The sequence below is a fragment of the Lepidothrix coronata genome, unplaced genomic scaffold, assembly GCF_001604755.1.
Source record: "Lepidothrix coronata isolate B3197 unplaced genomic scaffold, Lepidothrix_coronata-1.0 Scaffold28, whole genome shotgun sequence".
Lineage (NCBI taxonomy): Eukaryota > Metazoa > Chordata > Aves > Passeriformes > Pipridae > Lepidothrix > Lepidothrix coronata.
In genome coordinates, this window is record NW_016690208.1 from 3,245,700 (window position 1) to 3,259,231 (window position 13,532).

At 46.4% G+C, this 13,532-nt stretch overlaps 2 protein-coding genes across 9 annotated transcripts in view; one reads left to right on the top strand and one right to left on the bottom strand.

Annotated features, from left to right (window-relative positions):
• Positions 1-4,599, bottom strand: part of AK8 (adenylate kinase 8) — a 66,996-nt gene extending 62,397 nt beyond the window's left edge. For 4 of the 6 annotated variants that reach the window (XM_017810013.1, XM_017810016.1, XM_017810012.1 and 1 more), the window contains exons 1-2: positions 4,393-4,599; positions 2,100-2,184 (exon numbers count right to left, since the gene is read on the bottom strand). In XM_017810013.1, the coding sequence (XP_017665502.1) occupies positions 2,100-2,184; positions 4,393-4,485 (178 nt within the window). In that variant the 5' untranslated portion in view covers positions 4,486-4,599. The other 2 variants (XM_017810015.1, XM_017810014.1) reach the window with 2 other exon arrangements.
• A 14-nt stretch (positions 4,600-4,613) lies between these two features.
• Positions 4,614-11,584, top strand: SPACA9 (sperm acrosome associated 9). 3 transcript variants are annotated; one of them, XM_017810020.1, is made up of 5 exons: positions 4,616-4,744; positions 5,293-5,448; positions 8,025-8,227; positions 8,850-8,988; positions 9,103-11,584. In XM_017810020.1, exons 2-5 carry the CDS (start codon positions 5,305-5,307, stop codon positions 9,187-9,189), a joined length of 573 nt encoding a protein of 190 aa, XP_017665509.1. In that variant the 5' UTR covers positions 4,616-4,744; positions 5,293-5,304; the 3' UTR covers positions 9,190-11,584. The 3 variants fall into 3 exon arrangements, with proteins under 3 accessions (XP_017665506.1, XP_017665509.1, XP_017665507.1); XM_017810017.1 differs by having other exon boundaries at positions 4,614-4,744; positions 8,850-11,584; XM_017810018.1 differs by lacking the exon at positions 4,616-4,744 and adding an exon at positions 4,844-4,954 and having other exon boundaries at positions 8,850-11,584.
• The last annotated feature ends 1,948 nt before the right edge of the window (positions 11,585-13,532 follow it).

Below are 13,532 nucleotides of genomic sequence, written 5' to 3' on the forward strand. Positions count from 1 at the left end.
CGTTTAACCCCCTCCAATCAACAAAGAGTCAGTGTTTAATACCAGAGATCTGAAGCAGCAGCCAAATGAAGTCAGGAAATTCCAGGAAATGCCTTTGTCTTCAGTAACAAATCATATCTCATTCTGTGTTTAGTCCCGATGAGATGTTACAGGATTTACTCTTCCAAGCAAAGTAACTTTTAACATTCAACAGCGATTTTATCAACAACAAAATTAATCCTGGTATAATGCACAATAACAGCTGGACTCAGTGACTTCCATTTAAATCCAAAAGATTTTATTATTAATATTAACGCAACGAAATTTGTTCAACTTGTAAGAGAAGCCCTTTGTCAAACAGAAGCACATGGTACATGCTGAACAGTCTTGCAGAATTTTATAACATTCCTTCAGAAGTTTGGCTGTAAAGGAAGAACTCACAGAAACGCCTCTTGGATCCTGAAAGCTCCTTTTCATTAGCACAAACCGAGACACCGTGTAGAAAACTTGCATCTCTGAATGTGAAAGAATTATCAGCCTTTATGTGGCCCTTTAAGGTTTTTAGAAGGAACACATAAAAGAACAATAGTGCAGAGCCCTGAGCACAAGCACTTTGCCACCCATTTGACCTAGGAGGTTTTCAAGGCAGGTGAAAGCCATAATCATCATTAGACTTGTTTATATTTTTAAAAGTACTTTAGATTCTATTATTAATTAAAAAGGTTTTCTAACTTCACACCTGGGATAGATGCAATGCCTCTTTTCCACACATCTCTGTTTGAAATTTTCTCTAGGGCTAAAACTGTCTGGCAAGGCAAGATCATGAAAATTCATCACTCTCCTGATGGCTCTAATAAGGTTTTTTTTTTCTTCTAAATAGTCAGCACCTTCCACCATGATCAAAAAGTAAAAGCAACTCTGCTACACATTTCTGTTACATTATTTTCCATATAATTTATTCTTAAAACAACATTTAGGCTTTAATTTTAATTGGAGTTCCTCTCCTTCCTTAGTAGGTTTTTCCAGCCCAAGAGCAGACAGCATTTTCCCTTTGACAAACAGCTGCTGTAGTTCTATCTTTAGCCTCTAAGTACTGAAGTCCTGAAATGGAAACCTGCCTAATTCTGTTTGAATAATACTGAGGGGCTTAGGGACAAATGTAAGCTCAATGTGGAGAAATTTTATCAGCATTCTATCAAACAACATGAAATTCTTCCACATATTTTCCATGGGTCTCTAAACTCAGATTGATTCCTCATGCTGCTGCATCAGAAAAGGCTGGGAACAATTGGCAGGATTTGGTTTCTTTTTTTTTTTTTAATGTATTTAGCAGCATTTCAATCAACATCCACCTGATCAGCAGCACTAAGAGCTCACAGCACCTCCAGTGATCACGAGTTCATTGATGCTGCAGCAGAACTTTCATAATGGTTTTACTCTGGTTTTAAAGAAACATCAAAGCCACATGACACCAGCTCTCCCTGACAGCTCACGCAGAACAAAAATTAGAGTTCACTTGTGCATATCCAAATATAATCTGCCTAAGGGTGAACAGTTTGTAAATCAAATAATTTGATTGAGGGTACAAGCTTTTATTGTGCAGAATACAGACTTCCTCTTCACTTTACCAGGTTTTGTTACACACAGGAGCAGACACACTCACTGTTCCTTCAGCTGAGATGCCACTGAGCACTGGAACTCATTAACAGCAGCCAGTAACGAACTAATCAAAACACAGAGAATCTGCCAGCCCAGGTAGAATAGGAAACCAAATTTACACCTGACAAAAGGAGTAATTAGCGAGCTTAAAGACAACAGGAAATATCAGATGGGGCACAGAAGGCATTAATAATTGATACACCAGAACTCTTTGTTATTCCCTTAGAGGGTTTCATTGTTATAACTGTTAAAGTGCATTTTTTATTAGATTACCCACTAAAAAAAAAAAAAGAAACTGAAAGCATCTTGCCTATAACTATTCCAAAATGCTCACCAGTCTTGTTTGTTCCCCCCTCCTCAGTCTGAAAAGTTTTATCCATCACCTGCCAAGCGCAGCAGTTTCCAGCAGCTGTTTACAAATAAGGGATTGAACTATTTATGGTGTCTCAATTTTCACTCACCATCGTCGTTGTTTTGCTTCAAATGGTTTATCATGAACTCAATGGGATCATCTGGCTTATGAATTAATAGCTCTTCAAGCATGTTCTGAAAATAAATAGGACAGAGTCAGAGGAGAATTTAACAGCGCTGCAGTCATGGTATCCTGCATTTTTACAGCATTGTTACAATGAGGACCTTATGCAGCTTATAAATGCTTATTTGTTTTCTTTCACAGGCAAAATTGAGACTCCAGAGCCTGTTTTAGATGCTGAAAAAATGAAGATGGTCAGAAAACTGCCAGTAAAAAAAAAAAAATCCCAACCTGTTTGCTTTGGCTTATTTGTGGTGCATATGGACACCAGGAAGGTTTGACTCGAGCAGTTTGGGGTTGACAGTGGCTGAGTCAGAGCTGACATAAAAACCATACAAGGAGAGGTAACTTGCCACTGATTTTGGGGAGGATTGTGGCTTTCCAGGCAGAGAAAGGACTAACCCTGAGAAACACCAACCCCACAGATTCCCCAGTAAGACATTTCAGCACAGCCATGAACTCTGTAACTAAATCTAAACATCAAACAGAACTAATGTTCTGACTCAGATAAGCTGCAGAAATGCTCACACTGGAATAGACATCTAGTTCTAAAAAGCAGCCATAACACTTTAATATTTGGAAGTAAATCCCATAAAGTCTGTATATTCCATAAAGTTTTATATCCTCACCAATTGATTGTCTTTTATTGGAGTAGCCTATTTTCCTTTTCAACTTCCTCCACTTCATTGAAATAATTAAACCACTCAATTTTTTTTTTTATAAACTGTTTCACTTGCAAGTTCTGATGCTTCAATGTCTGAGTAGCAAAAAACCATAAAAATTATATATTTTTTGAGTTCATTTAAAATTACTTCCCAGCAACACTTATTTAAACATAAATCTGGATTTGGCACTGCACTTATCAGCAGCTTTAAAAATAACAAACCTGAGCAAATCTGGGCTTATTACTGTTCAAAAAAGTTCAGGCTGACAGTGACTGACACTGTCACTGTTTCTTGCCCAAATCCTACCTTCAAATCCTTCATTTTATGCAGTCCTGCTAAACTCAGTTTAATTTCACATGAGTAGTTCTGTGAATCTCTGGGGGAGGTTCATGTTTTGGGTCCCATGTTTTAGCTTTCACATTTTGTGTTTTGTAAATGTTTAAAGTTCAGGACAACAATTTCGAGCTATGTTTGTTTGTGTCACTAAGTTGCCACAACACAACTGAAGTACGAAAGGAAAACAAGACTCTGAGTCAGTCCCATAAACATTTTATGTGCAGTGAGGTCCTGGAGCTGCAAAACACAGTATTTCCACAAATATTATGCTACACTGGCCATACTAAATAGCTTTAGTTACACGAAAAAAACAAAGAGGATAAAAAAAAGATGAGGCAAGAAAAATAAACAAACATTTGTGTGTATTTCAGTGAGGTCTGAACAAGTAAAAAGGACTTTCTAACAGAATTATGGGTTAGCAGCACACAGGGACAGTCTCTCTCTGTCAGAGACAAACAACACCAGAATATTTAGTCCCTTGCACAAACCTCCCCATGCACGACACAAGGGCTTTCCCCAAACTTACAGAACAAAACACACCTTTCCCTAAGGCAGGGAAACCAAATTTGCTATTTACTGAAATCCCAGCGACGCTGGAAGTGCTCTTCTGTTCCTTTATCTGTGACACATCTCACCGAGCAGCCTCAGCAGGAGAGGGGTTTAACGGGATGACGCTAATGAGGAGGTGGTGACTCTGACAAAGGCAAAACCGTCATCGCCGTTCTTCCCGCACTTAATTTGTTATTAATTTGTTATTGTCTCTCCCTCTCTTCCTCTCCCTCCTCCTCCTGCCAAGCCCGCCTCGCCTTTCACAGACTCCTTTTTTCCCACTGGCTGCCACTTTTTTCTCCCCAAAACACGCCAGGTATGAACGGCAGCAACTGCCAATTAATATAATTAACTAAGAGGGCGCTCGGCCGCTTCCCGCACAGGGGGACACCCCCGCGTTGAGCTCCCACAGCAGCCGGCACAGGGCGCTCGCCGGTGCCTTCACCGCCCCCCCTGGGCCGTCGCCACTCACCTGCAGGAGCTGGAAGAGCCCCCGCACCGTCCCCGCTCACCTGCAGGAGCTGAAAGAGCCCCCGCACCGTCCCCGCTCACCTGCAGGATCTGGAAGAGCCCCTGCACCGTCCCCGCTCACCTGCAGGATCTGGAAGAGCCCCCGCACCGTCCCCGCTCACCTGCAGGAGCTGAAAGAGCTCCCGCACCGTCCCCGCTCACCTGCAGGATCTGGAAGAGCCCCTGCTCCTCCGCGTAGGTGCCCACGGGCGGCGGCCACAGCTGGGCCGGGTCCTCCATGGCCGCCTCCGCCATGGCCGCCCCTGGCAACGCGACGCGTTGCTAAGGATACGTCATCACCGCGCGACGGGGCCGCGACGGCCGCCTCGTTAACCGCACCGGGAAGGCTGAAGAAACGTCATCGAGCGGCGACGGTTGCCAGGGAGACGGCGTCGCGGTTGCCGTGGCAACGGCGGGGCGGAGGGCCCGCGGTCACCGCCGTCACCCCGGCCAGTCCCCACATCCTGGCCCCTCCCGGGGAGCCGCCGCACCGCCCCCGCCCGCACACCGGCCGGTAGGAGCCGCAGGGCTGGCTGGGCGGCCGCGGAGCGGAGGGAAGGGGCTGCGGGGTGTCCGGCGGGCGGGGCTGCGGGCGAGGCCCCCACCGGAGCTTCGGATCCTTCCCCACCGTCACAGTCAGGAGGGGCAGGTTAAGCACGGCCCCTGCGGCCGGCCCCGGTTAGCGGGGGAGGTTTGGAGCCGCTCGGGCAGTGGTTTCAGGGCGGTAAGAGGAGCCCCGGCTCCCCCCGCGGTGATGCATCGCCGCGTTGTCTTTACAACAGACCCACTCGGGTTTATGGCAGCCCATTGTCAGCGCTCCCCTCTGGGCTCTCCGCCTCTCTCTGCAGCATCATTACTCACTGGCTTACTGCCTGGGGCTCTGGGGTTGCACAGTTTTCACACAATATATCTTCTCTTTTTGCCTCTTTTTACTTTTCTTTTTTTTCCCCGAAGTTTTTCCCCAACCTACACGATTGCAGCTCAGGTGAGGGAGTTACATACGTAGAACCACACCATTTCTAAAAAGCAGCTTCCTTTCTCTCCTTCTCTCCTCGAATCCAGAAATAAGTAAACATGAATGAGGTAGTGGAGACTCTAAGAAACATAGAGCAGAACTACAAGATCTTCCAGCAGCAGCAGTTTACATTTACCAGAGCATTGGATCACACCCGAGAGGAGGCCCATGACTTGCTCAGACCTGTGGCCAGCATCGTGCAGGTACAAAGTATCCAGCACAAAATACTCTGCTCCCCAGAACAGGGACAACACAGTGTCAGGTCAGGGATGAATAAATGTTTTTACCAAGGGAAAATGGACAAAAACTCCCTGGTAATGTTTGTTACAACTCTGCAAACCAGTGGCAAAATCTGGGGAGAGAAATATCTGTGTGAGGGTTTAACACAGAAGGAATCTTATTCCTGAGCATCACTTTCAATTTAGTTTAACACTAAATTAAACCGGTTTAGTTTAACACTGTCATTGTGCTGCTGAGGCACAGCCAGAAATACAGGGCACAAGAAAACAATCAAACCAACTCTCCTTCCCCAGCCACTCATGGAATCTGTAATCCTTAACTTGGAGGAACCAGCAGGCTTGGCTCTTCCCCCTGGTATTGGTGCTGCTGTATCTTTCTATAGTGCTTATTAAAAATAATGGCTGTGTTACAGAGGGAGGATGATGGATTGAGGGTTGAGAGTCCCAAGTGGGCACAGGGTTTTCTGGGCTGGTAAGTGAATTGTCTTGGAATTTTTATAACACGGGATGTTTTAAGTAGAGCTTAGACCACCTGGAGACAGGGGGGGATAGTGGGTGAAGAAAAATCTGAATAAAATCAGAATTGTGGATTTGAGGCAGCAGAACCCAGGCACAAAACTCAGGTGGATGCCAAAGGCAGAGTGAAGGCCAGGCTGTTATTAGGATTAGGACACAGAAGGAGCTGGTTGTGTTTTCTAAGGGCTGACTCTCTCTAATATAAGGGCTTTGCTCATTGCATGGAAGAGGATTGGGACAGACATTACACTGAGCTATTTTTTTCCCCCAAAAATAGGCATTGAGATGTATAACGTTATAAAAGTGGCAATATTCCAGTGGTACTGAGCAAGCCTGGACTCCACTTCTTGGCAGAGGTGGAAGGGCTGCTTGTGGTAGAGGGTGAAACCTCTGGGTGTGACCTCAGAATTACAGGGATCCACAGCATCCTCTGTGACACAGCAACATGGGAACTGCAGCCCTGGGGGTCCAGCCACCTCATCCCAGGGGGAGGATGGGAAAGGGAAAAGAGCAAATTACCAGGAAAAACAGGAAGCAATTGGTGCAGCATGTATTTGAGCAGGAACTGAACTGCTACCAAAAAACGTCCCTGGTGACAAAAGCAGGCACCCATTTTACCCAGTGCCATTCTCCCTGTTTTTAATTTGTCATGGGGGGGCACAAGAATAAAAGCAACAAACACAGAAATATGTGTGGTCTCAGCCTACAGCTGACTTGACTGGCAGCTTTCTTTGCATGGAAACTACAGGAAAAATGAGATTCCACTTGAACATGGCTAAATTCCCACCCCCTCGAGCTTTTTGTGGCAGCATTTTTAGAGTGGAGTGATGACATTCCTTAGAGAAAAGAGGAGAGCATAGGAAGGTGGAAAGGTGGAAGTGCACACCACAGTCACACAATAGCAACAGCTTCTTGAAGATTTCTACATGGAGTAGGACACAAAGTCAAACCCCAAGTGGTTTTGTGGGACCAGCTCCTCAATTTTTGCTTCAGCCAGATCCTCAAATCCCCCAGGGCGTCCCTGCCTGCAGAGTCTGGCTGTGGTCAGGACCTTGCAAGTGGTTTTGTAGTCCTGTCCCTGTCCTGGTCACTCAGGTGCATTAACTCCCTGTTGTCGATGTGGCCAACAACAATTCCTCTTATCCCATCTGTGAACATCCAGACTAAAATGATACTCTCATTAGGACTATTTCTGCTCACAGCAGCAGTAAAAACTCTTGCCACTCACAAGGACACAACACTCAGCAAACAGTGTGGAAGGAGGAATCCGTGCTGGAAATGGACCCTCAGGAGAAATTTTTTATTTTCCTTACAAACCTGCTGAGAATTTGGCCAAGCACATTCCATGGCTTTTCTGTATGCAGCAGCTGTACCCACGTTGGAACAGCTTTCTTGGAATCTTACAGAAAGCACTGGAGGTGCTGGAGTCCAGCTCTGGCTGCCAACCAGCCACTCAGAATTTTACATTCTGAAGTGCCTGTAATTTCCTTGGAGAAGATACTTAATCCCTTGGCATAACATTTCCTCGTGCAATGCCCCTCGCTCTGAGTGACACAACTGCTCAAGGCAAGAGGGGATTGGCATTGCTATAACAGGCTGGGGAGGGTGGTTTAGATTAAATGGGTTGGGTTTGCAGTTCATGGTGCCACAGAGAGAACCATGAAGAATGAATGATGCAAACACATCACCCCAAACCAGAACCAGTTTGGTTGCTGCCCTCACTTCCCACCTTGCTCTGCCCAAGCAGAGGGAGCAGACAGATCCCACTCACATTCAGCCTGTTCCTCTGGTGCTGGGTTTGGCTGTGGTACTCCTACCCTTCTTCCAGAAGTGAGAAAGACTCGCAAACAGTTCCCTCACCTCAGCCTTCCTCAGTCACCAGGAATGACAAACAAACATCCCACAGCGCCTCACACCTGCAGAGCCACAAGAGAAAACGGCTCCTCATCACTGAGGAGCAACTTTGCAGCAGAAGTTAGATGCAATTTAACATCTAATCTACCTCTGTTTCCTCCCACGGACAGGTGCAGGTCCTCAAGGACCAACACTGCATCAGTGCCACCGACAGGCGCATCCTCAACATGTTCATCTCCATCTGCAACGACCTCCGCAACCTCTGCCAGAAGCTGGAAACGGTGCATCCCGGGGACCAGGTGACCAACGGCCTTTTGGAGAGGTGCAAAGTGCTCCTGAACGACAGCAATGACCTCAGTGCCATCAGGGCCACGTAGGTGTTTCCTTCAGCTCAGCCTCTGGGACTCCACTCTTGGTGCCGGGAGACTGGCACTGCACATTCCCACTGGACTTCCCCACCAGTTCTGCCACAACACCTTCCTGGCTTTGGTGAGGGTACAAGGTGCTCCCCAGGTTGCTGTTGGGAAACCACTGCCAGCCTCCATTCACAAAAAGGGGGTTGAGTGCATTTATTCATCATTTTTACTGGTGCATGGCCGGGCATTTACAGGCCCTGAAGTCCCATGCGAGGTCATGACCTTGTAAGTTGTCCCTCTAGTCCTGATCCCTGTTCTGGTTACTCAGGTGCATTAACCTGAGTAACCCCAGGCAGGTCCCCTCCTCTCTCCTCCTATTCCTCCCCTCCACAGGGCTAATTTCTGTGGGGTAAGTGTCTGTACATTCTCTCAACGTCTTCCAGATGCATCCCAGCAGGCAGGGTGGTGTGTTTGGCAGGACTCATTCCTCAACATGCAGTTCCACCCATGCCTTTCTGGTTTTGGGAAATGACTGGCTGTGCAATCCTGCTCTTCCCAGGGGGATCTCAGGGAGGGCCTGTGGGCTCCCAGGGTTGCACTGCTGGGTTCCTCTGCCAATTGTTTCCTTCTGTCCCACAGATACCCCCACGGTGTTGTGAATTACCTGAGCTTTGAAGAAGCAAGGCATACTTACGGAGGTGTGGTGAGCCTCATCCCCATCGTCATAGACCACCTGAAGGAGTGGGTAACCTACACTAAAAGGCACCTGCTGCATCAAGTGAGTCATGGACGTGGCATCTCCAAGAAGGAGGCACCCACTTCCCAAAAACCATCTTCTGTGCGCTTTGCAGCCCACACCTCCGTTAGTAACAAAAATACTGTGCAATTGCAGGAAAAGGATTTCCAGAAGTTCCTGCTTGAAAATCAACGTCCGAAACAAAAAGCTCCCTGGAGGCCACCGGGCAAACACCCCTATTGAAGGATCACACCTTCTGCTTACCACCTTTAGTCAGCTGGCTGATTAAAGACAGTGAAATGCATACTAGAGATCTGCCCTGAGTCCACTTCCTGAAGAGTTGCTCTGCCAGCCAGCCTGGGACAGACGCACACTCTCTCCCTTGCTGATATTTCCAGTCAAAGTCATATCCTGACAGAAGTAGCTGCAGCTACACCTGGTCCATGGGACCAGCACTGCAGCGGGAGCAGGGAATAGTCAAGAGTCATCAGGTTGTAATCCCTCAGACATGAATCTTGGACAAGCTACCTGAAATGGGATTTTACACTTTCTGAGGAACATCCCCTCACTCGCCACAGCCAGCGGGGTGAAGAACCTGAGTGTCTGAAGGACATGACCCAGAGCACCAAAGGCCTGTTATTATGGATTCAGACATGTCTTTGAGATTTAGACTTGTCCCCAAAATTCCCTCACCCTCACTGAAATTGTTTGGCTTTCTGGACCCCAGGATCCATGTGTACAGGACACTGATGTGTCTCCTGTACATGCCACTGGCCACAGAGGTCAGTGTGCTCCAGCCGTGCTCTGCTCCACCTTTCCTGCAGGTTCTACACCACAGAACATCTCCCCTTGACCTGTTTGACTCCTTTGCTATCAAAGCCAGAGATGTAAAGGAAAGCAGAGTTCAGTTTGCCCCTAGTTTGTGTGTACTGACACAAAACACCCCTGTGCTCCTCAGGCCTCTGCAAAACTGAAAGTCATTTCCAACCCAAGTGATTCGTTGGAATCTGGTGGGAACAGAGAGGGTGAAAGCTGTGGCCACGTTCAGATGGTTCCTTTTAAAACTGCAAGTTAAACTGTCTGTGCTTTCCCTTTTTCAAGATGAGAATCCAGCTTGTCTGGCTCTCAAGGATGTCAGGAGGCTCAGTTCATTAAAACATGTGAAATATGTCTTCATACCAGCTTTCATACCAGCCCTTGGCAACTCCAGCACAGTTTATCCCAGTGCTGGAAGCACCTCTCATTCCAGCCTGCTCTGGGAGGGTCAGCAGAGCCCCGTTCTCTGGAGCTGATAGAGGTTTTTAGGGTGCTTTTAATCAAGCACTGTTAACTACAAACTGAAGATCTGAGTGATGCAGTGTCTGCCCTGTATCTCACTGCTCTTTTCCCCTCCTGCAGGCAAATCACCTCCTGCTCTTTGCTTCCTGTTGGAAGACACTCCTGAATAAACAATTTCCCTTTGCATATCTGGCTCAGTTTGCTAAAATTATGAGAAAGCTTCTGCCTTAAGATGACCATTCTCTGGCAACAAGCAGCTAAAAAAGGAGAATTAATACAGAGGAGGGAGCATAGGGAGGAATGAGAACTCAAGGGAAGTGGGAAGTATTTTCAGCAGCATTTTTATTCCTCACATAACCCCACTTTCTTTTGCACTTTTTTCCTATCCCTATCCACTGGTACTGCAGTGCACCCAATCCTCTCTGGAGTAGAAGCCTATTTTTAGGGAGATATCCAAGTGAACTGACCCTTGGTGGACTCAAAATGGTAACGAAGGGTCACAGAGAGACTCCCGGGCACTCTTGGGGCCAAGGCCAGTGGAACGTCACCGTCACCCTCTCCGGCTGCACTTGAGAGCCCTGGTGCTGAGGCAGCTTCAGGCTGAAAAATCCCAGTTGCTGGCAGCTGCCCTGTTGTGTTTCATGTTGCAGACAAGTGTCCAATGACAGTTGCTGCCTTGGAAAGTTTTTCAGAACAAGCCCAGGCTATGAGGACTGAACGCTGACAAGTGTCAGGGACACGAGAGATGCTGCTCCCAGATCTTGTTTCCAACCTTCCTGGCTCTGTCCTATAGTTTAAATTTGAACACACACAGGCTCTGATGAGACCAAAATTATCCTCCAGTTTGTAGGTCACTTTGAGCTTCCCTGTATGAGCACAGCACAAATGGCTGGGCAGAGCTGTCCTACCAAACCCAGCCCACCACCGCTGCTCAAACCCCAGCGCAGTTGTCATTTTGCACTTGACCAAAGTGATACACAAAAGAAACAGTTCCCAAATCTTAATAATAAGATTCATACACACCTAATAAGGTGATACACACATGAAACAGTTCCCAAATCTTAATAATAATTTCTAGCCTGGCCTTATCCTTTCAGTCAGTGTCACGCAGCCAAAATTTTAAGACCCAAGCAGAAAAATGAGTGCATAAAACTTGCAGTCTGAGGTTTGATAATGACAAGACCAGAATCTGTTGGAAGACTGCAAAGTTAAGTCTCACAAAAACATCTAGACAAATTACTTAATTTCCATACAAGTTCTCCTCTTCCAGAGCGGATGGACACTTCAAAAGACAAAAAGATACAGCAAGAATTGTTTTTCTCTACTACAAATCAAGCTGTTTGAAGAATTTACATAAACAGGATGTAAATGCCAAACACAAAAGTGCAATAAAGTTTTACTTTAGCCTCTGTGAGCATAAAATTGCAAGATACACACTGAGAAACCAGGCAGGGCACCAGACTGACTTTCCTACAGATGTGTCAGTTAGTCCAGGAAATAAATGCTGCTTTTTTGTTCAAAGACTGAAATAGAGATAAGGGCTGGTAATAGATGATCTCAACAGAATCCTGGCATCTGTAGCCTATGAATTACTTCTGTGCTCCCTTTGATTCAGCTAGGGGTCAAACTAGGCTTTTTTCTACCTGGTTTAGTGGGAGATGTCCCTGCTCCCTGCAGAGGGGTTGGACTAAATGGCCCTTAAAGGTCCCTTCCAGCCCAAATCGTTCTGTGATAAAATTTTCCAAGTTAAGTATCTAGTCCCAGTGTCTCAGCATTGAGAGGATGGGGCAGAGCTCAGACCTCGAGGAGCTCAGATCAAGTGTTGGGAATGGTGGTGGACTCTTGAGGGAAGGAGAAAGGGGCGATGCAAGGGAGAGGAAACAGCATCCCAACGATGTCACCGGAGCCGATGCAGGAGGAAGGGATGGGCTTGGCAGGGCCTCTAGCGGCCGCCTCACATCACTGTCTGATTTCTGAACAGTTCCAACAATCCTGTCTCCCCAATCCTGAATCCACGAGGGCTTCTTAACACTGGCTGCAGGTATGCAGCCCTTGGCTGCAGCATTCCCGGGTGTCTCCCCGGCCGTGCAGGGCACTGCGGGGCCGCTGCTCCCGTCACAAGGAGCTGTAATTTCAGAAGAGCCATCGGCTGTTCCCTGTCACCGGCACCCTGCTCTGTCAGCTCCCACGTCATAAACACCCCGCAGGCAGCAGAGCTGTTCTCCTGGGAGTTCTGAATTCCCTCGGTGCAGCACCAGCTCAGTCAGCTGAGCACCAAGCACAGGAGGCTTCGGAGAAACCAGGAATAGCGTCTGGCAGACGGCAAAGAGCAGAGTCCAAAACTGGAGGGAGCACTTGGAGGGAAGAGGCCTTCAGGAAAAAAGGGTTTAGCCAAGTAAAGCTCACAGACACCAAAATCACGACAACCATCAGTCAAAATTGTTTCGAACAAAGTCTTGTCTGAAAAGCAAAGCCCATGTGAACGCTCTCTCAGCTTCATTTGCAAAGCTCCTGTGTATGAACAAAGTAACTCAGCTCCTGTGATTTCACAAACTATTTCATAACCACTTTTAAAATCCACCATTGTGCCAGCAGCTAAAGTAGTTCCAATAAATCAGGATCAATCAGCAAAGACAATTTAACTTCCTGAATCTGAACTATTTCCTTCCCTAATGTCTCCTGTGTGTTTATTAGCAATGCTATAAAACTACTAAGGGTACTACTTGGCATTAGTGAGGTAGGTACTTTATTCTTCTCCTTTTGTACCCTACTCAATATACTCCTGTGGGTAATTTTAATCTTTTTCTTTTTTTTTTTTTTTACACTGGCAAATGCAGCTTTGCAATGCTAGGCTTATTAAGGGATACACAAAATGGACTTAAGTAAGGTTAAGAGCAAGTCAAATTCACTTTGTGCTTTTTCATTTCACTTACCCCACGGTGTAGAACTCACCCAGTGCTGGGGGCATAAAATAACCTTCTGTATCATTTAACTCCAAGTTAATAGTTATGGTAACTTCTATATAAATTCTCCATATGCACTGTTACTAAAGTGTTTCCACATATTTAAGAATTATCCTCAGTCCTTAACTGGAATGCTGAGGTTCATGTATGGATTTCTAAATTGCTTCGAGCAACCTTTTAAATATTCATTTATTTCAAGAAAAAAACCCAACAAACAACCCACACATAAAAAACCCCCAAACCACTGAGAAAGGTGCCAGTCTGAAAAAAAGAAAACAAAACAAGAAAACAACCCTAACCTACCAGCAAAATGGTCCCAAAATTCCCCTTGGTCTGCAGAAGTGT